Source organism: Vicugna pacos, chromosome 23, assembly GCF_048564905.1.
Source record: "Vicugna pacos chromosome 23, VicPac4, whole genome shotgun sequence".
Taxonomy (NCBI): Eukaryota; Metazoa; Chordata; class Mammalia; order Artiodactyla; family Camelidae; genus Vicugna; species Vicugna pacos.
The window spans coordinates 17,127,073-17,151,609 of record NC_133009.1 but is presented as its reverse complement, the minus strand read 5'-3'; the positions used below and the strand labels follow the sequence as shown (position 1 = coordinate 17,151,609).

The 24,537-nt window shown below is 36.0% G+C and overlaps 1 protein-coding gene across 11 annotated transcripts in view; it reads left to right on the top strand.

Moving 5' to 3' along the window:
• The window catches only part of RGS7 (regulator of G protein signaling 7), a 247,172-nt gene that overhangs the window by 154,572 nt on the left and 68,063 nt on the right, over positions 1-24,537 (top strand). For all 11 annotated transcript variants that reach the window (XM_072948552.1, XM_072948551.1, XM_072948554.1 and 8 more), the window contains 2 exons: positions 16,866-16,916; positions 23,061-23,167. In XM_072948552.1, the coding sequence (XP_072804653.1) occupies positions 16,866-16,916; positions 23,061-23,167 (158 nt within the window). The remainder of the gene's footprint in view (positions 1-16,865; positions 16,917-23,060; positions 23,168-24,537) is intronic.

Here is a 24,537-nt window from a genome sequence, read left to right as displayed (position 1 = left end):
CACTTGCAATTCAATAAGGTGATTTCTTGGTCAAAGGGAAGATTGTAGACATATCCCTTCATCTAGTAGTGCTTCTCATTCACAGGATCCTTTTAATTTTCTTCACAGTGCTTAGTATCTGAAATAATTTCATTGATGCATGATTATAATTGTCTGCCTCCTTCACTGTAGTGTAAATACAGCTGAACCATGACCTTGCCTGGTTCACTATTAGGAATGTGGTCACTCCTCATCCAGAGCTTAGCATTCAAGTGCTAGAAGCAGGTACTAACCAAATAATTTGACATCTAATTATTTACAGGTTTTTTGTGTACTACAAAGAGGTTTTTAAAAGATATTAAAGAGAAAACTTGCCAATATCCATCCAGTACTTCTGTATTTAGAATATACCTACATCATCATATGCTCTTCATACTACCTACTGAAAAAAAGAGCATAAAGAATTTAGACTGTATTTTACCTGAGAAATTTGCCATCCCATTGTTTCAGCACCAGCATGCTCTCACTTCTAGAAAGTCAGTGTGCTATCAGTTACAGTATTGAGTTTGTTAATTATCTAGTAGACATCAGGTGCTTGGGCTCTGTATTCCCTTCTTGTAGCTCCATCAGGTAACTCAATTTATTGGAAATGATCCCTGTGATAGTTCTATTCTTATTATGAACTGTAGTATCCTCCATTCAAAGGAAAGCTTTTTTTAATTTCCCATTTTTATACATGCTTCACCTCTGTGGTTCTCCAGGCACAGATAAAGGAAAAGGACCATCCTTCCTCCCAGAAATTTTGTTTTAGTGATTTTCAGCAATGCGGAATATGTAAAGCTCCCTGCCACAGCCCCAAGTGCCCTGGGCACTCCAGGTGGCTTAGAGCGTGCACCTGGCATTGGACTGAGAGTTTGAATCTCAGCTGTGTGACTTCGGGAAAATGACTGAGCTTCTCTGTTTTACTTTTCTTAGCTGTGAACCTGGGTAATGATAGCGCATAAAGGATTGTTGTGAGGATTAAAACGCCTAACACATGTAAGGCCTTTGAATCAGATCACCTTCATAAGTGTTCAATAACTATCTAGTTACTACTGCTGCCTATTAACTACGGGCCTGTCTTCTTCAACTCTTGTGTACTTTCACTTTACTTGAAAGCTCATATCCTCAACTCTTTTCGTGCGTTTGAGAGTATATCACATGACTTAAAGTACTTTGCATTTTGTGAGTTGAAATATGTTTTCTCTGAAACCAAGTGATGGCATTCATGCTTCCTTAGAGCATTTTAGATTTTCTCCTAACAGAGCCTGAAGCCAATTGGCCCCTGAAGCTAATTTCTGAGGACTCAATAGAGTGAAAGCTATTACAGCCCTTGAGAATTTCCAAAATCAATAGCTCTCAACAGGAATTTATCAAAAAGTAACATGGGTAGAAATTAGCATTTTATTTTGCAATCAGCAGTTGCTTTTTTTAATGTGGCACAGTAGAAAGCTGTACTAAATTGTCCCCAATTGAAATTAATACATAATCATTTCACATCAATGAGCTGCAAGGTTTTGTTTTGTTTTGTTTTTTTGGAGAATAAATACACATCCATCTCCACAATTTTTTTTCTTTTTTCATTCTTTTTTTTATTGAGTTATAGTCAGTTTACAATGCTGTGTCAATTTCCAGTGTAGAGCACAATTTTTCAGTTACCTCCACAATTTCTTTTGCTCTGTGTGTACATGTGTTCATTTCTTGACTAAATCTGACCTTGCACTCCATAATTTAGTCTCCCAATGGCATCCTTGAACCTACCAAATAGCATTTAGATTTGATTAGGCTGTCTTTAAAACAGTCAATTCACGTTTCTTTCTTGAACACAGTGGTAATATAGTGAGATATCACTCAGAAATGTCACAGAAACATTAGCCTGTCTTTCCTAAGTGGTGTTTGTGCTTCTCCCTGGACGGTGTGTGTGGCAGTAAAACCAGTCTAGACAATAAGAGCACTTGTATTCAGTCATAAGGAACCAGAATAAGCACAAACCTCAGAAACTATTACTGTGATCACTCAAGTCTGCAAGATTACGAAGACGTACTGCCTGGATCCAAACCAGATTTGCTTGACTGAGTCATATTTTCCTTCGTTCTCTCCATAAGCACAGCTTTCAGCTTTTGAGCATCTATTATGTAAGCGGGCTGGGCTTCACAGACTTCCCCATAGCCCCGCAAATATTCTGTTTCCCTTTGGAGTATAATGGTTTAGACATGACCTCTAAAGCTAGAAAGCCTAGGTGCTAGTCTTGTTTCCGCCAGTTGTGTGACCTTGGGTCAGTCGCTTCATCTTTGCACGTCTCATCTTTAATAATAATGATAGAAAGCATTGTCAAAGCAAAAATTGCACTGGACAAACTCAAACAGGCTAGGGAGACTTTGTTCAAGTCTATTGCAATAGGGGAGAGAAACCAGAAAGCAATCAGGACTCAACTCCACTGAAACAAAGAGCGGGAGAGTTTGTGAGAGCTGGGTAAGGAGGATCATGGACCATCTATCTACGTTTTCCAGTTGGCCTTACCCAAAGAGAAAGCAGCCTTTCCTGTACCTTTGTGGCAGGAGGGAGTTTTATGATTTGGAGTGAGGTGCCCACTGAGGTTAGGCTCCTATCCTCCCACAGAGACTAGGATTTAGGGGTGTTGTCCTTAATGATTTCATTTCAAGGGAATGATTCCCAGGTCCTTGAGAAAGAGTCCTAGGTTACAAAACAGGCAAGAGGTATTTAAAACTATACCTCAAAGGAACAGAGAAAGAATTTCAGTTACAAGCTTTCTAAAGGAAATGCTATAAGAAAAGGGAGGTCTTCCAAGAGTCAGGAGGAAGCCTGGCTGAAGAGACTGTTATGGCCATCTTGGCCGTCGCCTACATCCTTGAAGGTTGTTATAATCATTAAATAAGTAAAACCAAATGAGTAAAATGTTAAGTGCTAAAAGCAATGCCATAGATGCGCAAAAGAATATTAGTTATTATTCACAATAGGTGGAACATCCATGGTTTAGAGAATAGGGTTTAGAGTCAAACAGATCTGCCCATAAATGTCTACTTTAATGAGGGTGTGGGGCAAGTTACTTCACCTTTTAAGCCTCACTTTTGCCATATATTGTGTAAGGTTGAAAACATCTATCTAATAGGGCTATGGTGAGAATTAGTGAGATCTTGAGTATTATAAGCCCTTGCATGTAATCAGTTCTTAATATATGATAGCTAATATTATTCTCTTGGGTCCCTGTTCTGTATCTGAAACTACTGCTTTAAACAGCTTTCCAGAATAGTGTTCAAAAAGAACCCAAGAGGCAACTGGCCATCTTTCCCATCACTGACTGTCACCCATCCCCACCTTAGGTATGACAGGTGCCCAGTTGCTCATCCTTTCCCACTGTTTTTCTCAGATTGAACAGAACACATGCTTGTGTATTGAAAAGTAAGTTAGCACTATGGAGATGGGCCACCAAATGATTAATGATTATTTGATAATGGAAACTAATTAGATTTCTCTGGGACACAAAACTGGAATACTACCATATCCACTAGGAATGTTTCCACATCGATTTTTAAGAATACAGAAAAAGACATTCGATCTCAGTTAATAAATAGTCTACCTCCCATCTCCTTTCTCTCCATATAAGTTTAAAAGTTAGACAATTAGAAAAAAATCTGAAACTCTCTACACGTCACTGGCTCTGCTAATACTTAGTTCTTATTTCAAAGTTGGATAAATGTCTTGTGACTCCACCCTTCCAGTAAGCTGTTCAGTTTGGCGCTGCTTTGCCCCAGGCCGAGGTGTGCATTGCTGTCCAAGTGCTGTGTGTATGCTCAGCAGTGAACTAAAGCATTATATCCAAGGGAATAAGCATTTTGAAAACAAATTACATACCTTAGAAATGAAGATAAGTAAGCTGGATTTTGAAACCACCTTTTTTGTTTAGTTAGAAATGAAATGTTACTGTCTCCTTGCTCTCCTGTTTACTCGGCTCTGTACCTCACCCATGGCATGTGCGCTGAACCAGTGAGAAATAAAACAGCAAACCTGCTTATCACAGTAGAATGAACACTTCCAGGCAGCTGCTGTAGTGTTACAGAGGAGGATAGATAAGTGTAAATTGTTCATTGTTACTGATGCATGCAAAATAGAACTTCTTTGGTTCTGGAACCCAGATTGAAATTTGAGAAAGAAAATGAGATGAAGCAACACAGCTATGGTGACAGCACTAATAAGGAGGTTTACCGACACCGCAAGTCTTTCTGTCAGCATTTCTAATTAAACTGTGAACATTAACTGAATTACCCTTCTGTCTACATTTCCCACTTACAGTATAAGAACCATATTATTTGCTTCCCGTCAATTGAAAGGAATGATACAGAATTGCTTCTGAAGATAAAATATTGTGACCCACTCTGGGAAAAACCAATAAGTTGATATGGTTGATCATGTTTCCTTGAGTATTTAGCCCTGATGATAGTAGCATGGAATTTATTATACTGGACAGGGAAATAAAAACATTTCACTCTGTTCTAGGGAAATTTACACAAAACTAGAACTTTACACAAAGATTTAAGATTAATCCTTTGACCAAACTGATGGTTATTTCAGTGCAACAGCCAATTTAGCTAATGCATTTTAATGGTGACCCCTCAAAAACTACATCCACACCCTAACTCCCAGAACCTGTGGACGTGAACCCATTTGGAAAACATAAAAAAGACCTTTGCAGTATAACAAAGTTAAGGATCTTGAGATGAGATCATCCTGGATTATCTGGGTGGGCCATAAATTAGATGGCAAGTGTCCATGTAAGAGACAAGGAAGAAGAAACAGAGGAGAAGACCAGGTGAAGATGGAGGCAGAGATTGGAGCGATGTTGCCACAAGGAAAGCCTGGAGCCACCTGAAACGGGAGAGCTCAAAGAAGGATTTTCCCCAAGAGCCTTCAGAGGGAGCATGGCCATGCCAACACCCTGATTTTGTACTTCTGGCCTCCAGAACTGTGGGAATAAATTCCTGTTTACATAAGCCACCAAATTTGTGGTAATTTCTATGGTGGTTCTAGGAAAATACACGTGTACATTTTATTGACAAGAGAGACCACGTCGCTAGAATAAGCAATTCACTGGATTATTCTCTTTTGTTTAGATACAGCTTATAAAACAACTACTGGCTATCCTATAATAAAACAAAATCCACTTAACTATAAAACTATGCCATGTTTATGTAACCCTAGATCAAGTGGGCAAAGCAAGAATTCATTCTTTGAGTCAAACTGGTCACTTGACATTATTGATTCCCTGTTTCTTGCCAGGCTTTGTGGTGGATATTCTTTAGAAGTTATTCCTTCACACAACTTCATGAGTTAAGTCACTTTATACCCATTGTTTTTCAAATGAAAGGAATGCATAAAGATTAAGTCACTTGCTAAGATTCTCATAGTAAGAAATGCAACTTCTACTTTCGACTCTAATCTACAAAGAGCTTATGATTCATCACTCCCAGCCTTAGAATAAGAAAAACCTGGACAAACTGAAAATCACTGACCTCTCTTAGACCCATCAGAGAAATGAGGTCATGGGCCGACCTGCCACCCCGAAACCTGTTGAGATGAGTTCATTCAGGGAAGTACCGCACCGCATGAGAGCAGGGCGTGGGGTGGATTGCTTGTGGGGAGCAGAAGATGCTGGGTATTGTAGATATAGTATATCTAACCCTGATGAATTGCTGGAGGCTGAGGGAAGAGCAGCGTGAGAGGGCGAGGCTCCTGGTCACCCTTGGGCCTCACACGCTGTGGGCTTCCCCTTCAGAAAGCACACCAGGTTCTCAGGGCTGGCTTCTGAGAAGAATCCCCTCAGAGCTGTGGCAGGGGGAATGGAACGGTGACTGCCCCAGACTCTCTCCCTCAACTCTTTCCAAGGGGAGGAATTTTCCGGAGGGCAGTTCTGGAACTTTATCATAGCTGGGGTGAAGGGATTCTGCCCGCCTCCAGCACTAGCTAACTAACCTGAGGAATAAAGAAAAACCACAGGAATAGGGGACAGCACTTCAAGGAAGTAGGCTGGAAACACTCAGAGAAAGGAGCAGGGACAGTGGGGAAAAAAACGAATCTGTGTCCTTGAGGAGGGAGGGACAGAAACACACATGAAGGCCACAGCCTTACTGAATGACTGAGAAGTAATCAGAAAATTGTAGAATGCCCCCGTTTGCTATACCCTCTACCACCACACCAGCAAGCCTCCAGCACAGTAACGCTGTGGTGCAGTTTGAAGACCAGTAAGGCACAAATCTTCTTCAATAGTACCAAGAGTGTCCCTCAAGTCAAGAGAGAAGACAGAAGCAAGCGAACAAATGGGCCCTGGAGGAATTTGAAGCCTCTGATCCTATAGCTTCACCTAACATTAAAACACAGCTGAACACCTCTCCACGTTAATAGAAATGTTCACACTAGCGTCTCACTTACCTTGGTAAATCTTACTTTTAATGTTCAAAAAAGCTGAAAGGTTTTCAACTGAGGTAATCATAGTTTTAATTTCCAAGAACAGTAATGGGTCCTTTTTCACAGTCACCGAATTCTCTTCTGCCTATGTTTGGGCGTAAGTCTTACATTTAGGTCTTTAATCCATATTGAGCTTATTATTTGTATATGGTGTGAGAAGAATGTTCTAATTTCATTCTTTTACATGTAGCTGTCTGGTTCTCCAGCACTGTTTCTTGAAGAAACTGTCTTTTTCCCATTGTATATTCTTGCCTCCTTTGCTGAAGACTAATTGACCATAAGTACGTGGGTTTATTTCTGGGCTCTGTGTTCTGTTCCAGTGATTTGTGCCCCGTTTTATGCTAGTTTTGATTACTGTAGCTTTGTAGTTCTGGAGGCTGATATTTTCCGTTGTGTTCATTTTTCTCAAGATCACTTTGGCTATTCAGGGTCTTTTGTGGTTTCATATAAATTTTTGGACTATTTGTTCTAGTTCTGTGAAAAATGTCATGAGTATTTTGCTTTGGCTGTATGGACATTTTAATAATATTAATTCACCAAACCCATAAACATGGAATATCCTTCCATTTCTTTGTGTCATCTTCAATTTCTTTCATGCAAGTATTAATAGTTTTCAGAGTATTCCCCCTCATTAGTTAAGTTTATTCCTAGGTAATTAACTCTTTTTGATGTGATTTTCAGTGGGACTGTTTTTTTGCTTTCTTTTTCTGATAGTTCATTTTTTGTGTATAGAAAAGCAACAGATTTCCATATATTAATTTTGTATCCTGCAACTTTACAGAATTCATTTATTTCTCACAGTCTTTTGGTGGAGACTTTAGGGTTTTCTATGTATAAAGTCATGCCATATGCAAATACTGACAGTTTTACTTCTTCCTTTCCAATTTGGATGCCTTTTTTTCCCTTTTCCTGTCTGATTGCTGTGACCAAGGCTTCCAACACTGTGTTAAATAGAAGTGGTAAGAGTGGACATACTTGTCTTGTTTCTGATTTTAGAGGAAAAGCGTTCAGCTTTTCACTGTTGAGTATGATGTTACCTGTGAGTTTGTCATAAATGGCCTTTATTATGTTGAGATATGTTCCCTCTATACCAGTTTCGATGAGAGTTTTTATTATGAATGGATTTTGAATTTTGTCAAATGCTTTTTCTGTGTCTATTGAGATTATCATGTGATTTTTTTATCTTTCTGTTGTTAATGTGTTATATCACATGGGTTGATTAGTGGGTATTAGACCATCCTTGCACCTTGGAATAAACTACTTGATCATGGTGTCTGATCCTTTTCATGTATTGTTGAATTTGGTATGCTAATATTTAGTTGAGGCTTTTTTTGCATGTACATTCGTGAGATATGTTGCTCTGTAATTTTCCTTTTTGCATAATTTTAATCTGGTTTTGGTATCAGAGTAATGGTGGCCTTATAGAATGAATTTGGGGGTGTTCCCTTCTCTTCAATTTTCTGGAGCAGTTTGAGAAGGGTAGGTATTAGCTGTTCTTTATACATTTGGTAGAATTCCCCCTGAAGCTGTCCAGTCCTGGACTTTTGTTTGCTGGGATTTTTTTGATTACTGATTCAATTTGACTGCTAGTGATTAGTCAGTTCTGATTGTCTATTTCTTCCTCTTTCAGTCATGGAAGATTTTATGTTTCTGGAAAGTAAACCATGGCCGCTTTGTTTTCATCTCCTCCCACTGTTAACTTCACTGACTGTTCTCACTGTACTTACCTCCTTGCTGCTTCTCTTATATGCCAGACAGGCTTCTACCTTTGTGGAGCCTTGTTATATAGCCTTGAAATTAGTTTCCTCTGCCTGGAATAATTCTCCCCGGATGTCTACATAGTTATCCCATTATTTCCTTCAGATCGATGCTAAAACCTTACTTTACCAGAGATGTCGTCACTGATCGCTCTGTGAAAACTAGTAACATGCCACCCACCCCAACTCCAGGCTTCTTGCCTCATTACTCTGCTAACGTTTTTCCCACTGCAGTTATCACCACCTGACATATTTACATGTCTGTTTGCTTGTTTTCTGTCTATCCTCATCAGAAAATAAGAGCCAGGAATGTAGTTCACCACTAGAACAGAACCTGGCCCCCTGTGAGCACTGCAGCCTTTCAGAAACGGCCATTATGGAGTGGCCATGGCTGGACTGCACAAAATGCTTAAAATGTATTTTCTCTTTGCATCATATTGAGACTTTGAGAGAGAGCTATTATCATTTTAACAGAGAAGTAAATGCAATAGGTTTTCCTTCTACTCTTCAGTTTTCTAAATTGTTTCGTTGTTGGAGAAGAATATATGACAAAGTCGGATATGGTTCTAAATGTATGTAGAGTAGTTAAGAAATATTACAGACTGGTGATTAAAGGGGCATGAAGGAATATAAGGTTTCTATCCTTTACTCAAACTGGTAAAATGGTATCAGCCGTAGGTTGTGTTTTTATGTATATATAACGTAACTTTGTCATCAACTATGAAATGCTGTACAAAGTGATACACTCAAAAACACTTAGGTAAGTGAAAATTAAATTCTAAATAATGTTAATACAACTCATAGGATGGCAGAAAATAAATGGATACCAGAAAAACATGTTGGAAAAAAACAGAAAATAAAAAATAAAATGGCATACTTAAACTTAACACATCAATAATTACATTAAATGTAAATTTTCTAACACACCGATTAAAAGACAAGGGTTGACACAGTGGATAAAAAACATGACGCAGCTACATACTCTCCACTAGGGACTAACTTTAAATATAACAATATGGGCAGGTTTATAGTAAAAGGGTGGAAAAAGTTACATCACATAAACGTTAATCTAAGAAAAGCTGGAGTAGCTGTATTGAGTTTACACAAAGATGTTGGAAGTTGTAATAGGAGAATGGACATGGTGCTGTGAGATCCCAGGGAAGAACCTGTGTCTTTAATGGAGGAAGTTTTTCCAACCAGAATACACAGTATTTGTAAAAGTTCAGAGTATGAAGCATCATGCTATGTATGGTTAAGGAACTTCAACTTGATGCTTTTGTTTTTAAGTTACAAAATCCAGACCAGAGAATGGTGGGACCTGACGTTGAGAGGTAAAAAGTAAGTCAATCATAGAAGACCTTGCGGGCTGTGCAAGTTCGTCAGTCTATCCAGGTGCCACTGAGAAGGTCGTTGAAGACTTTTCTTTCGATGACATGTATATGCAAATACACATTTTGGATGGTCCATTCTTACTTCGGTTCTGGTCACTTACAGCATTTCTGAGGGTTTAATATTAAAAGCCAAGGTAGAGATTTTAATGGAAACGTATGTGAAAAGCCTAGCACATCTTGAAGAAAAACTACGCAGATGTTGATTTACTCTTCCTTCCTATTGCATCTGCACTGAGGGGATTTTTTAACTTATCAGTCAATCAGTATTTTCTTTATCTCATTCTTCCCTCATAGAGACAATTAGACAGTTAGACATGGCCTACGTGTAGCTTTAAAAAGAAATACTGAGAACAAAATGCTCCCCGAGTTTTTTCATTATGACTAGCAGCTAGCATGTGGAATTGATTAATTTGATTAATCACTCAATCATTTACCATTGCAAAGTTCAAATATATTAACTAACTCCAAATACATAGTTATATTTGCATATCTTACATTTTTATTTATCACTTATTTCTTGTGAGTCCAAAGAACTTTAAAACTGGAACAATAAATAAATGAAATAGTCCTTCACCGAGAACCTACATCTCCATCCTGAGGAAACACTGCAAACTTATTCTTCTCTTAATTTTTTTTTTTTTACAGTGCTCTTTATCACAATAAAGGCTGCATCAAAGAACCTTTTCCCCTTCCTTCACCTCACTCCACAGCACTTCCCAGTGACCCTCACCATCCTGAAAAAGAGACACAAGTGTTGTTTTCTCAGAGGATGATTTGGAAGTAGCTGCCCTGGTTGGGTCAGTAATCATCTTGAGCTCTGAGAGAGGATGAGAAACAACCCTTACGGTCATCTCAGGTTCCTTTTACCCTCTCATTATAGTCATTTTTGCTGCCTTGTTGTTTTTGCAGCCTGTCTTTAAAGCTTCTTAGGTTTGAGGAGACACCAAATCCTTGCTTTAAGTCTGAAGAGATCCTTTTATGGTTTATGGAGCTTACAGAACCAAGTTTAAAAATTCCGATAAACTCCTGTGGTCATGATTAAATACCTGCTCAGAAACCAAGGGAGCTGTGCCCCATAACTAACTTTTTTCACTGTGCTTTACCAGAAGGTAGGGAAATGTATTTCTACTCTTTTTATCTTCAGACTACACTAGTAGTAATTTCTATGAATATTTGGACGTTTGTCTCTTTAATTTGCAAATGTAGGTAATGTTTACAAAGTTCAGTCTTTTGCGTGATTCTACTTTTGGGTCAAGGGCCGTAGAACTCTGGAGTAAGAACCCGGAAAGCAAATGTGATCAACCGCATCATTTGCTTTTGCCGTCACACCTACAAATGCCTTTAAGTGTCCTCTTTTCTACATTTTTAAAGCATTATACACCAAGGCTTAAAATGTGTTTCAGATGTATCCAAAGGAGTGATGTCTGTTTTCATTATTACTCTCCCATTAGTCTCTGAATTTCAGGATGCATTTAGCTATGGAAGATTGGAAGATGGGCTTTTACATTATAACTTTATCCAGTTTCAAACTGTGACCAGAAGGTAATTCTAATTCTATGAAAACTGGATAATCTTTTGTAAATAAAGCTGGTATATAAAAATCCAGCCATAACAATACTCAATTGGATGTTATTCATTTTAGAAAATAAACTATTTGCTTAAAAAGATTTACACCCGTATGAAAACACACAATTGCATACCCACCAGGAGGTTCTTTTGAATGGCTCTTTCAGTGCACATAAAATGTGGCTTTATTCACATACACACAAAAATGTGTTCACGCTATGCCTTTCAGGAATATAATTATTTCATAGAACAAAACTCATTTATATTTATAACAAAGCAAAATAACATGCTCCTTTCATTCACAATTTGACGTACTTTTGAGTTCCATCTCCTCTTTCTTTTCTGCTTTTTTTTTTTTTCTGATAGAAATACAAAAGCTGAAGAACTGGAGGAAGCTATAGTTTACACCTGTTGTTTTGTCTGCCAAGCACCCATTCTTGCTGGAAACTGTTTCCATCTCTGCATCCCCCAGCACAGCTATGTTTATGATCCCACCATTATAGGAATGAGGACCTTCCCCAAACTGAGACCTTCCATTGGAAATTAGGAATTGTGACTGCAAAATTTTAGCGTCCAACTACCTGCTGCCTTCGGTGAAGGAGATGTAAACCCAGGAACTGTGAGCCTTTATGACCCACTTTGTGAATGGGAAATGGCAAAGACTGGTTTTCAGAGAAATAAGTCCAGAAAGGAACCAAGATAAGAGCAGGAGAGGAGATTCTGATGTTGTCAGAGTCCTGTTTCCATTTGTCTTTGAGGCCCAAATATATCCCTTCCTTTTGGTTCCAGGTACCTTTTAGTAAATTCGTTAATTTATTTGTTTATTTTTTATGCTTCCCTCAAAGACTGTTCTTTGTAATCATAAGTGTCCTTATGAAATAACTCAAATTTTATTGTTGCTATATTAATCTTAGATATTAGCAATTTCTTATTTGAAAATATCAGTGGAGATTCTTCAAAAAACCGAGAGTAGAACTACCATATGATCCAACAATTCCATTTGTAGGTATTTATCTGAAGGAACCAAAAACACTGACTTGAAAAGATATCTGCACCCTCAAGTTCACTGCAGCATTATTTACAATAGCCAATGTATGGAAACAGCCTAAGTGTTCTTCAATGGATGAATGGAGAAGATATTGTTTCTGTACACAATAGAATATTATTCAGCCATAAAAAAGAAGGAATTTTTGCCATTTGCAACACCATGGATGGACCTTGAGGATATTCTGCTAAAGAAAATAAGTCAAACAGCAAAAGGCAAACACCATATAATCTCACTTATATGAGGAATCTAAAACAACAACAAAAACCCATACTCATAGATTCAGAGAACAGATAGGTGGTTGCTAGAGGCAGGGAGTGGGGGATAGATGGGAGAGATGCTGTGAAGGGGGTCAAAAGGTACAGACTTACAGTTATAAATAAGTAAGTCCTGGAGATATAATGTACAATGTATTGAATATAGTTAATAGTACTATATTGTATATTTGAAAGTTGCTAAGAGAGTAGGTGTTAAAAGTCCTTGCTGCAAGAAAAAAAAACTTTGCTATTATTTCTGGTGGTGCTTGTTAACTGGAGTTACTGTGGTGATGATTTCATGATATATACAAATATTGAATCATTATGTTGTACACCTGAAACTAATATAATGTTTTATGTCAATTATACTTCAGTTGGAAAAAAAAAAGTCAGTGCCTTCCAGCCAAAGACCACCAGGAACACACCTATAATTGAACAAGTCAAGTATATTACTCTGTAGTGAGAGAGAACACAAACCATGGGGAAGCCAAGGGGTGTCTCAGTAGCAAAATGCTAGAAATGATCTATTAGTGGATTTAGACACTGGATGCCTTATTGGATCCTCAGACCTGTCAGTGATCGTGCAGCTGCATTTAAGGTAGAGTTGCCTACATCAGCAAGTAGGAACACGAGTAATCATCAGAAACAAAATGTTTTTAGATATTAGCAATTACTTTTTTAAAGATTAAGGAAAGATGCAGTTCATTCTTTCAGCTTTACAAATGGGTAATATGTCAGCTAACAAAAAAAAAACCTTTGTTTTTTAAATCTTAAAGAAATTATGCAATTAAAGAAATTAAACTGACAAACTTGTTTGCTTGAAGAATTTTTTTTAAATTAATGACAATTAGAGATACACTGGGGTGTCATTAAATGCTGGATGGAAATCACTGTTAGAGCTGATTTTTCAGTGTTTTGGGTCCTTTGCGCATAAAGTACATGTCTATAAACATTGATCTATGCCTTCAGTAAACGTTTAACAGTGGTCTGTGTTGTAGCACTTTGAAGAGAATGGGAGAAGTGTGATTAGTATTGTCTCTTCCCTCAAAGTGACTCTGCTTCACCCTACCATCTTTCTTTTTGTCCCCAGAACTGTAGGTCTACACCAGATTTTCATAGAAACTCAAGAAATGTTCTTTATATACTATTTGATGATGATGATGATGATGATAAATATGTAAAGTTCCTATTTCAAAGGACCGTGCATAATGTTGGGAAAGTATTTTCCAGATATATAGGTTGTCATATTTAGCGAGAGATCCTGAGAGTAGTTATCTCATCAAAAACATAAATTATTTATAGTATTTATTACATAAAATATATTTGATTGCCAGCACTGTGTCTGTGTGGCAGTTTAGACAGTGCTAAGAACCTACTCATTTTCCTGAAAGAGAAATATTGTAAAAGTCAATGTCTTTACCTCAGGAATATTTAGACCCCTTCCATGATGATGAAGAGCTGAAGTTTTTCATTAGTAGCTTTAACAGAAATTACAAAAAGAGAGGTTTTAATTGGAACATTTTGGTTGCTTACAGAGTCCTTATAGTACATGTTTGCAAAATCTCACAATAGTTTTTCTTTTGGGGAACCTCAGTTTCAGGTTCAGGGTGTGAATGGCTGTAGCTGTCACTCGTAGCTGAGGTGAGCTTAATCTGTGGCGGGGCCACGGCCTGCCGTGGAAGTAGAGTAGGCGCTGGACGGAGCCTAGTCTGGGTCTCGGCACTCCTCAACAGAGCAGACTTGGGGAAGCCCCTTCACTACTCAGGTCCATAGCATGGGGGAGGAAATAATATTGATGTCTAATAATTTGTTGTTTCTTTGCTTTAATGATGGATGGAGCGGTGAAGTGATCATCTTGGAAAGGGAAAATTATCATTGGAGAGGGTGATTACAGTAGCTGAAAATTACATGCCAGTCAACCATTCTTTGTACATGGATGCCATCATTTTGTAAACTCCCTTAGAGTAAGATATGGCGGCGGGGGTGGATCTTGCTGTTTGTTCATCTATGTTTTTAATATTACTGATCACCTTTTGTATGTCAGGCACTGGTCTGGGTGTTTGAGATCCAAAAATGAATAACATACACCCCTACTTCAATGTTTTCAAGGCCAGTTTAAGGAATGTAACTGGCAGTGTGTGTTACTGCCAAAGGGGAAGACAGACAGAAATTAACAGAGGATGATAAAACCATTGACAGGTGCAATGAGTGATGAGCATATTAATAGGACTTAGAGGAGAAAGAATTTACGTAATAAGGTGATGTAGGGGGTGAGCAGAGTAGGCTTAATATATGAACTGAACTTTACGAAGTCAGTTGGGATTGACCGAAGGAAAAAGAGACAGAGACAGAGACAGAATAGTATGAACAAAGTCGTGGAAGTAAGAAACAATATGGCATGTGGAGAATTATGAGCAGTGTGTGACAACTTTTGCTTGCTTGTTTTGCTTGTTTTCATTTCAAAAATAGATCATGGAATTACACAATAAGAAAACTTTCACTGCTTCTGCTAAGTAGAGAGAACACATAATTTTGTAACTCTAAAAGTGATATATGCCTCTAAGAATTCAAGACAGGACTATGGGCATTGATCAGGGCTAAACTTTCCAGAGGCTGTAATTGAGTTGACTTTTATTCTTAGGGTATTAGGTACTGCCGCATCTCTTAACTAGTTTCACATTGGAGCTAATCAATAGCTCTAATGCCAAAAAGATTTTTAAAGGAAAGAAGAAAGAAAAACCGAAAACCGAAACAAAACAAAACAAATTCCCAAATCCTGCATGTTACTCCAATGTCTTCAGAATAAACTCTAAAACGTTCTGGATATATACATTTGTACATGAAAATTTTAGCAGATCCACCCACTTATTTATTAATGCTGAGAAATTAAAGCTGAGAACTTGCTAGAAAGGAGCCATTCCCTCTTACACCCCTGTTGGCTGTGATACCATTGAATCAGTTCTCAACATGACTAGGATAGCACTCTTTCAACCTTTTGCTTCCATTAGATGCTGGAATGTTTTTCTCTTTCTCTGTCTCTACCTCGATCAACTTGGAGTTAAGGTCTATTCATCCATGATGCTCCTGGACTGGAAACCTTGAGTCCACTTAATTCTCCCCCTGGCCAACCCCAGACCTAATTAGTTGCAGTGTCCTGAAACAAGTCTAATTTTGTCCTAATTTGTGCACTGAACTAGTTCAGGACCTTATACTTTCAATCCTGCATAACAACCAGTAGAAATGTTGGCTGCCCTGCCTCTTTTTTTTTTTTTTTTTTTTGGATGGATCTAAGGCTCTAGACACACACTGCCAGTTACATTCCTTAAACTGGCTTTGAAAACATTACTCTTCTGCTCAAAAAAACATGACATGTGTCTTTCTCTGCCTGACTTATAGAAAAAAACTCCAAATTCTTTAGCCTGGAATTCAAGACCTGCTAAATATACTGTGAACTCTGATTAGTTTCATGTTCCTATTATTCCCAGCACCTAGTATATAGAAAGTGTGCTGTAAGTGGTTTTTATGGACTGTTCTCTACTTTTTAACTTTGACACAAGTCTTTTCAGCAGCTAAATTTCCATCCTTCTTTACATTAAAATCGATCTCAAAATTACATTTTCTGCACACTCTCCCTCATCTCTCCTGTATGAAGTAAAAACATAGTCACTCATGTTTTTTATTCATCACACATTGTTAAGTTCTTGCTATGCTCCAGAGATACAAAGATGAGTATGATACCCTGCTTCAAGATACGTAATCCTTCCAGTGAGATTCTGGGGAGAGTGTTGTAAACTCAGTGGACAAAGGTGAAGGTTAAGGAACATCCTATTGTGTAAATGAATCTTGAGAGTCTTGAAAATAGTGGAAAGACCTTTCGGTCAAAGAGAATGGCACTAAAAAGACACAGGGCCTTGACACACACAGGAGTGCTCCAAAACTTGACAACACGTTTAGGCTGGCTTGAGGGTTGATACAGGGATGAAACAGAAATGAGACAGGGATCATCTTATAGAGTGTTGGTTACGCCATGCTAAGAATTGCGCTTGAAACATGTTAGGCACTCGATAAACATTCATTCAATGAACAAATCAATGAATCACTTTATCCACTGCTAGTATATTAAATCTTCATGCTTAAATATTTCATATTTAATAACTGACTAGTTTGCAGCTTGGCTCATTGAAGAACAATGTATTCAAAGTCTGTTTTCAATATTTCATATGTGGATGATCTTTCTATAACAATTAGACACATTCCTACTAATATCAATGCCAAATGTTGAGTTCTTAAAGTTAACATTTATAAACAAATGTTCACATATATTTGTATTCTCCTCTTTTTCTTTTTCCAGGGTCGGACATTGTTCAATGGTTAATAAAGAACTTAACCATAGAAGATCCAGGTAAATAAATCATTTTCCCATTGATAGAAGTACTTCCTTTGTGGTTTTAAGAAATGCATTTTCTCAGGGCTAATATGACAAGCAAGCAAACCTAAAAAATTATAATTATATTTATGTTTTTCACATTTATATAGATCTTATGGTAGTAAACATACATTTAGCTAAATTTTATTTAGTTTACTTTTAAATTTTTTCAGTATGTAATGTCCTGTTTTATAACATTTGATTCAGGTGATTGGTGACTTAGAATGATTGCACCGTATATATGCCCATAAATAATTATACATATAATTTATAGCAAGTGATTATGAGATAATGAAATTTCTCTTCTGCAAACACATAGAACTAAATCTCATTAATTTATAATTTTGCCTTAAATCCATTTTTGCATAAGGTTGAAAACAATATTATTTGTAATCACAATTTTTATTGGATTTTATGTTTTAATGCTCTTACTGAAGTCACAGACTCATTCATTGTGGGGGACATCATGTCTACTATGCAACACAAAACAAATGTCCAGGGTTTGGGAACAGTTTACCAGCCCACATTTTCATTGCCTTGGAATACGTTCCTAATTGTGAGGAATTTCATGACTTAAAAAATATATCATGTAAGAGCTTTCGTGTGTGGCAAACAATTCACATCACTGAAATAAAAATAAGATGTGATTTGTTTAGAGAAAATGCAGGAAAAAAACCCATAAAAACTGGGATTACAGTGGCTGAGAATGACATAGTAGAGAAAGATGGCAATACACTAACTACACAACATACTACTCCTTTGATTAGGACGAAAAAAAATACAGCATGGCTTTTGCTCCCTCCTCCTCTGGTGCCTCTGGTGATTACCACATTAGAATGGTTTAGAAATAATAGTATATGGATGCAGAATTTTTATTTTTCCTCAGTTTGAACTAACTTTATAAGATCATGCCATCAGAAAATATAGATCTAATTGTGTATGGAAATGTCTGTGTATCCCCTGCTCATTTGGTACATGATCTTTTTAAATCCTTATCCTATTAAACAGTACTAAAACGAGTAAGTAAAGGTGAAGCAGCTACTGCCAACATCAAATTATTACTAGGTGAAAAGAGGAGATGATTTTGGGGAAAGGAAGCAATGGTCTTGCCAAGTTTACATTTCGGCCTCACCTCAGTAATATTCCTGACTTTATAAACTGTAGCACCAGACATAAGATCTCAGTGCTAAAAAACAAACAAACAAAAAAAACCACTCCGATAGTCATTGATAACCAAGGAACTACTGATTTGCAAAGAAAGTCATTTCTCAAAAAGTGAAGTAGATTCAAAAGAGTATTTCTTTCATAGGTTAAGAGTGAAAGTGTAGTTTAGTAATAGTCTGAGAAGCAGAGAAAATATACATGTATAATAAGCTTGTAAGAAACATTCATTGTATATAATTTGCACATGAAGTATCATTTTAGCTAAAATGTGTATGAAAAACTGATTTTATTTGCTTAATCAACAGTTTAAGGAAGTTGTAAAACTTCATTAGAAGGTGTACATATAAGATGAAATCAATCGTGTTCAGGAAAGAACATTCATGTTTTTTAGCTATATTTATGACAGGCAGAAAAATTACTTTTTAGTTGGATGGTTTGTTTTCTAGAATGAACTAGCTCACCATCCTTGGAGTGAATAATCCTGTGCTGTATTTTAAGAAGCATTGATGTAAGAAGCATTAATGATTGTTCTGAAAATAAAACAGGTTTTGCACACAAAAAATGACTCAATCTGGCAGCGTATTTCTAACTAAATATGGTCAAGAATGTAGCTGGCATCATGAAAGTTACTTTGATGGCTGCATGTGTAAAATTAATCATACCATTTTAGAACTGCTCATGAAAAGAAACTAAGTAGTTATTATAAAGCTAGGTATAATTTTAACTTCATTAACTCTCTGAAGGTATTTAAAAATAAAAAAAGGAAGTCATGTCAGGCTTCTCTCTGTGTTTAGTTGGTGGTCAAGTGGTTGTTTGACGACTTCTAGGGATTATTTGAAGTTCTAAATGTCAATAATTTATAGAAAGATAATTTTGTCACAAGTTGGAAGAAGAATCTACTGCCTCTGTATGGGTGCCTGTTCTGGTGATTTATTTGGAGATGGAGGGAGGTTTCCATGATTTTCAGGGACCTCTGAGGGAAGAGGGTTATATAATTTAAGACTAATATATATTTATATATACATACCAAATTTTTTTATCCAGCCGTTCATTTGTTTGTGTCTTCAGTTTCTTTCATCATTGTCTTACAGTTTTCAGTGTACAGGGATTTCATCTCCTTGGTTAAATTTATTTCTAGATATTTTGATCTTTTTTGGTACAATTGTAAATCTTACTGTTTTCTTCATTTCTCTTTCTGATAGTTTGTTAGTAGTTTATAGAACACAACATGTTTCTGTATATTAATTTTATATCCTGCAACTTTACTGAATTTGTTCATTAGTTCTAATAGGTTTTTGTGTGTGCTTGTGTAAACTGCAAACAGTGATAGTTTTACTTCTTCCTTTCCAATTTGTATGTCTTTATTTCTTTTTCTTCCCAAATTGATGTCACTAGGACTTCAATACTACGTTAAATAAAAGTTGTGAGAGTGGGCATCCTTGTCTTCTTCCTGATCTTAGAGGGAATGCTTTAAGCTTTTCACTTTTAAGTATGATGTTAGCTGTGGGTTTGTCATATATGACCTTTACTATTTTGAGATACATTTCCTCTGTACCCACTTACTTAAACATTTTTCAAAAATGGATGTTGAATTTTGTCAAATATTTTTTCTGCAACTATCAAGATGTTCATATGGTTTTTATCCTTCATTTGTTAATAAGATGTATCACATCAATTGATTTGCAGGTGTTGAACTATCCTTGCATTCCTGGAATAAATCCCATTTGATTCTGATGTATGATTCTTTTAATATACTGATGGATTCAGTTTGCTGAATTTTGTTGAGAATTTTTGTTTCAATGTTCACCAAGGATTTTGGCTTGTAAATTTATTTTTTGTTATGGCCTTGTCTGATTTTGGTATCAGGGTAATGCTGGCTTCATAAAATGTGTTTGGAAGGTTTCCCTCCACTTCAGTTTTTGGGAAGAAGTTGAGAAGGATAGGAATTAAATCTCCTTTGAGTGTTTTGTAGAATTCATCAGTAAAAATCGGCTGGCCCTGGGCTTTTGTTTCTTGGGAGTTTTTTTTATTATGGGTTCATTTTTTATACTAGTAATCAGCCTATTCAGATTTTCTATTTCTTGATTATTCAGTCTTGGAAGATTGTAGGTTTCTTGAAATTTATTCATTTTTTTTCTAGATTGTCCAATTTGTTGGCATATAATATTTTATAGTAGTCTCTTATGATTCTTTGTGTTTCTGTGGTATGAGTTGTAAATTCCCCTCTTTCCCCTCTTATTTATTTATTTGAGTCCCCTCTATTTTTCTTGGTTAGCCTAGCTACTTTGTTTATTTTGTTTATCTTTTCAAAAACACATCTCCTATTTTCATTGATATTTTCTACATTGTTTTTAGTCTCTATTTTATTTATTTCCATTCTGATCTTTTTAATTTCATTTCTTTTACTAATGTTGGCTTTGTTTGTTCTTTTTATAGTTCCTTTAGGTATAAAGTTACTTTTTTTTGAGGTTTTATTGTTTTGAGGATTGTTTTGCTATGAACTTCTCTCTTTGAGCTGCTTTTCAGCATCCTGTAGATTTTAGTATGTCATATTTGTTTTCATTTGTCTTCAGGTATTTTTTCTTTGATTTCTTCTATTATCCATTGATGATGGTTCAGTAACATTTTATTTAATCTCCATGTCTTCATGTTTTTCTCTTTTTTCCCGTGTCATTGATTTCCAGTTTCATACTATTGTGGTCAGAGAATAACTCAGCTTGGTATAATTGATAATTCACAGCTTGATATAATTTCAATCTTCATGAATTCATTGACACTTGCTTTGCAACCTAATATGTGATCTATCCTGGATATTGTTCCATGTGCACTTGAGAAGACTATGTATTCTCCTGCTTTAGGATGGAACATATATATCATAGGAATACATCTCCTGAGTCAATCTGATATAATGTGTCATTTATTTCTACTGTTTCCTTATTTTCTGTCTAGATGATCATGCATTAATTTAAGTGGGTGTTAAAGTCCCCTACTATTGTTATATTGCTTTCAGTTTCTCCCTTTAAGTCCATTAATATTTACTTTATATATTCTGGTGCTCGCCTGTTGGGTTCATATATATTTATAAATGTTATATATTTTTGTTGAATTGACCTCTTTATCATTATGTAACATTCTTATTTGTCTTTTATTAGTTTTTGTTTTAAAGTCTGTTTTGTCTGATATGAGTAAAGCTACTCTCCATGTCTTTTATTCTTTTTTTATTTCTTTCTTTTTATTGAATTATACTGAGTTTGCAATGTTGTGTCAATTTCTGGTGTACAGCACAATTTTTCAGTCATACATGAATATACATATATTCATTTTCATATTCTTTATTCACCGTGAGCTACTACAAGATCTTGTATATATTTCCCTGTGCTATATAGTATAAACTTATTTATCTGTTCCGTATATACCTGTCAGTATCTACAGATCTTGAACTCCCAGTCTGTCCCTTCCCACCATCCTTCCCCCTTGCAACCACAAGTTTGTATTCTATGTCTGTGAGCCTATTTCTGTTTCATATTTAAGTTCATTTGTCTTCTTTTTTTTTTATTTTTTAGATTCCACATATGAGTGATATCATATGGTATTTTTCTTTCTCTTTCTGGCTTACTTCACTTAGAGTGACATTCTTCAGGGACATCCATGTTGCTGCAAATGGTACTCTCCATTTCTTTTTATTTCCATACGCATGAATTATCTTTTTCCTTTCCTTCATTTTAAGTCTGTATGTGTCCTTTCTCCTGCAGTGAGTCTCTTATAGGCAGCATATAGATAGGCCTTGCATTTTAATCCATTCAGTCACTTTGTGATTATTGAATTTAGTCCATTTACCTTAAAGTAATTCTTGATAATCATGTACTTTTTGCCATTTTGTTAATTGTTTACTAGCTGTTTTTATAGTTCCTCTCTATTCCTTTCTTTTTCTCTTTTTCTCTTCTCTTGTGTTTTATTTTCTTTAGTATTATGTTTAGATTCTATTCTCATTTTCTTTTGTATATTTACTACAAATTTTTTTCTTGTGGTTATCATGAGATTCACATATGACATCCCGTTTAAGTAATAAGCTGTTATAAGTTGGTAGCAACTTAAGTTTGAACACATTCCAGAGCTTTATGTTTTTACTGTTCCCCCATAAACTTTTTTACTCATGATGACACATTTCACATTTTTTATTTTATGCATCCCTTCCCTAATTATTATATTTTTAGTTATTTTTACCTATTTGTCTTTTAATCTTTATGCTTGCTTTATAAGTGATTGAGTCCACTACATTAATATATATTTATCTTTCCCAGTAAAATGTTTTGCTTTTGTATGTTTTCTTACTATTAATTAGTGCCATTTCTTTTTAGCTTAAAGAAATCTCTTTAATATTTCTTGTAGGGCTGGTTTAGTGGTGATGAGCTCCTTTAGCTTTAGCCTATCTGGGAAAATCTTGATCTCTTCTTTAATTCTGAGTGATAATTCTTGGTTGGAAGGTTTTTTTCCCCTTGAGCACTCTGCATATGTCATCCACTTCCTTTGGCCTGTAGTTTCTGCTGAAAAATCTATGATAGCCTTATGTAGTTTCTTTTTGTATGTAACAAGGTATTATTCTTCTGCTGCTTGTAGGAGATGCTCTTTATCCTTAACTTTTTAAATTTTTCATTCTAATGTGTCTTGGTGTGTGTCTCTTTGAGTTCATCTTATTTGGAACTCTCTAGGCTTCCTGGACCTGGATGTCTGTTTCTTTCCCCAGATTAGGGAAATTCTCATCTACTATTTCTTCAAATAATTTTTCTGGCTCTTAATCTCTCTCTTCTCCTTCTGGGATGGAAGGCTTTTCAGGATGCTGAGGATTCCAGTGCAAGAATGTGCTTAAAAAGAAAATAGATAAAATTCTATATGCCTATAAATCAACAATTTTAAGGGAGCTTTTATCTGTACTTTTTGTTTGTTTTCATGAAACAGTGGAGGCACTCCATTTGGGGACATTAATGGCTGCCCATGGCTACTTCTTTCCAATCTCGGATCATGTCCTCACACTCAAGGATGATGGCACCTTCTACCGGTTTCAAGTAAGTTTAATAAAAATATGCTATACCAGTAACATACAGTTCTGCATTTTGATTATTTTTACAGAAATTTTGAAAATTATATTTTACTTTGACTTTAGTTAGAATCTAATTAATGAGCAATTTGTGAAAGCTAAATTGTGTGTTGATTAAAGTTATATTTTAGATAAAAAGCTTGAGAAAAATTCAGTGATTTAATGGAATTAAAGGGGAGGATTTCATCTTTCATTTACATTTAGCTACTAGGAAAGAAGTTGAGGGACCTAACTAAAGTTATTATACTCTGGACCCTGCACAATCCAGAGCCACCTGCAGTCCAAGCAAACACTCATGTGAACACTTGAAGATCAGTGGTAGAATTTAGCTAATAAATACAAATCTTCTACATGTCTGAGACCTTCTACAAGTCTGTGAAGACTGACATGCCTGATGCTTTGTATGGACATCTGAGACAAGAGGACACCTTAGATAACTTGTAAACTGACAAGAGTTCTTCTAGGTCATTTTCAAATGAGACAGATGCCTTTATTCTTTCAGGAAATGATTGTGGACTCCCTTTGGTCATTGAGCCTACAGTTGACACTTGAGATCACAGTGATTTACGGGAAGTGTATTCTACATTTCATTAGACATTATGGTTCATTAGTAACTGACTAGTGGATAATGGCATATAAAATTAAGGCACAGAGCAGCTTCAAAATGGCAGAATAGAAGGACATGGAGCTCACCCTCTCCCACAAATACATTAAAAATACATCTACATTCTGGAGAAAAGGAGAGACTGGTTTTAAAGAGCTTTAGAACAAAGCAAGGGGGTGGGTGCAAATGTTAAATTAATTACATCACTACTAGATACAGGCAGAACATTATCAAGTTCAGTATGCCTAAATCAATGATAGATGATGATCTTTTAAATTACATAAATTAATGTTAAATATTAAATGTTAAATATTTTAATGATACATCCACATTTGAAATAGGATCTATATATGACATAACTGTACATCTAATAACTATACAATCTTAAAACCAAGATTTAAAAAACAAACAAAAGAAAATCCAGAAAACTCAAGGATAATTGAATTCCTGCTTCAATGTCTACCAGAGCATTAATCAGTCTATATTTGAAAAGCTCCAATAATAGAGAACTACTTATTATTCAGAGTGCTCACATCCATGTTTGTGTTGGCTCCAAGCAGGATTAAGTTCTTTATTACATTGAAGTGAAATTCAGCTCCTTGGAAGGATTTTTAAAATCATGAATTAAAATAGGAAACTTGCAATATTGTGTTTACAATTCCTCCAACGAGTGATTGAGAGTCTAATTATCATTAGAAATCTGAAGAAGCTTCGGGGCATGAATGTGTCTCAAA